Consider the following 2,279-nt stretch of genomic DNA (forward strand, 5'->3'; position numbering starts at 1 on the left):
ACACGGGCGGAGGTGAAGTACGCCGGGGTCTTCTCCACCGTCAGCTGACCCGGCCGGGCGAGCGGCATCTGGGACACGTACCAATCCTCGCCGCGCAGATAGTGACTGTCCCAGTCGAAGAAGTGCAGCTCGCTCGGAGCCGCCACCACATCACTGTGCAGATTCAGCATCTCGATGAGAGCACGCGTGCCGCCCTTCCTCACGCCGATGATGATGATGTCGGGCAGGCGGCGCGAGGCGGGGGGGTCAGCAGGGTCAGCGGTGGCCAGTGAAGGGCTTTGAGTGAAGAACAACAGCAGAGCGACGATAACAGAAGCCATCTAAACGACTAACATGAACACTCACACGCCGCTGGAACAGAACACAAACACAGGGTCCACACCATTACAAACACTCAACCTCATCAACTCATGATGAGCCACAACCAAACATAAAACTGCGATTGTAACAATTTAGTTTTTTTTTTTTAATCTGATATTAAATTAAAATTAAACATTAAACAGTAACTGGAGGATTTATCAGATTTCACAAAATGAATATGAAACCATTTTCAAATATAGACATGTGACAGCAGGAATTTAGATTTTTATCTTATCGTTTACAACCGAAATTAACTGAATACACCCTAACTGCCAGGACTCAAGGTTAAAACATGTTTAAAATACTCCATAATCCTCTTCAGTTCACTTTTATGTATATATTTTTACACTTTTTGACACATTATTAAGCTGAACTGTATTTTAAATGATTCGATTTGATATTTACAGAATTATACGACAAATAACAAAGGACATGATCATCTGGTGGCATAAACCAACGTGCAGTGTTCGTTCCGATCACCGATGTGATCGATAAGTTTCACGGGCGCGCGCGGACCGATAGTGATCAGGATTCTCACCTGGTGATCGGATCCATCGAGGGAAACTCCTTAAGAGAGGACATCAGCCATCTGGAGGATCCTCCGCGTACACACACACTCTCTCGCACACACAAACACACTCGAGTGAACAGTTTCCTCGGGATGTCTCGTGCACGCGAGAACGTCCCGCACAGGCTTTCCGCCGCGCCCCGCGCTGACGTCACCGCTGAGGCCCCGCCCACCCGCGTGCCAGCTCTGGATTACAGTTTTCTGTAAACACTTGTTGATGCTGCATGATTGTTTAAGGATGCACGTCTGGGTGAAGTGCAGTAAGAATGTGAACGTTATGTTTAATGTGATGATATTCTTTTAATATGAATGACATTTATTTTACTATTCTGTGATATTCTGAGATGACATGTCCCAGCTGATAAAAATATGCTCTGAGAAAGTTTAGCTAAAGTTCCCATTGAAACAATATTTCCGAATCCTTAAACCACTCAGAATGTTAACTGTTTAAAAAATGTGATTGTTAAAAACTATTATTATTTTACAAACATGGAAATGTTACTTTTTAATATTCTCTAAACCATCTCAGGTGAATGTCTAACTATAAGTTTCTTCAAACACTTTTTGAAGAAGAGCGTTATAAAGATCAGACAACTCTGAATGAATGTTCCATGAATGTTACTGGTTTGAACAAGAACGTTCCCTGTTCACTGGTGCAGCTGATGATCAGATCATGTTTAATATCAGATCATAAATCAATATCAGACGATGACACATAAAGCCTGCTCCACATCAGCTCAATGCTTCAGTAAGTAAACAGACCAATCACAGGAAACAGCCACTCAACCCGAGCTGACTAACACAGGTTTGACTAGTGATGTAAGGGACCGCTGCAGTGGAGCAGATATACATCAAACACTCTCAGTGTTCCTGCGGCTCTTAGGATTGATTAATACACACACACACACACACACACACACACACACACACACACACACACACACACACACACACACACACACACACACACACACTCAAACACTCACACACACACACACACACACACACACACTCAAACAAACACACACACACACACACACACTCATTTGTCACTAAAGGTGTGTCTGCTGAACTTTGCTCTGCTGTAAATCCCAGTATTTCTGAATCTTCTTCAACAATCGTCTGAAGGTTTACACACTTTTTTTTCACACTTCTTATTTCAGCTCTGGAATAATTTGTAATATTGTTAATCTCAAACACTTAATCTTCTGGAGCTGCTTCTTAATGAAGGTCAAAGTGTTGCAAAACAAGCAGATTCTAATCAGATTTCTGTCTTGTACAATAAATATTTATACTTCATATCCTGAAACACTCCACTTTATTCATCAAAACAGAAATAATCCCATAAGAG

General features: G+C 42.3%; 1 protein-coding gene across 2 annotated transcripts in view; it reads right to left on the reverse strand.

Moving 5' to 3' along the window:
* The window catches only part of LOC132113438 (heparan sulfate glucosamine 3-O-sulfotransferase 1-like), a 1,999-nt gene extending 905 nt beyond the window's left edge, over positions 1–1,094 (reverse strand). Inside the window, exons 1-2 of one of the 2 annotated variants that reach the window (XM_059521189.1) lie at positions 899–1,094; positions 1–351 (exon numbers count right to left, since the gene is read on the reverse strand). The exon at positions 1–351 is cut by the window's left edge and continues 905 nt beyond it. In XM_059521189.1, coding sequence (XP_059377172.1) covers positions 1–320 — 320 coding nt within the window. In that variant the 5' untranslated portion in view covers positions 321–351; positions 899–1,094. Of the gene's footprint in view, positions 352–765; positions 788–898 lie in introns of those variants that run through there. The other variant, XM_059521190.1, reaches the window with a different exon arrangement.
* Positions 1,095–2,279: the final 1,185 nt, after the last annotated feature.

The sequence above is a fragment of the Carassius carassius genome, chromosome 33 (assembly GCF_963082965.1).
Source record: "Carassius carassius chromosome 33, fCarCar2.1, whole genome shotgun sequence".
NCBI lineage: Eukaryota > Metazoa > Chordata > Actinopteri > Cypriniformes > Cyprinidae > Carassius > Carassius carassius.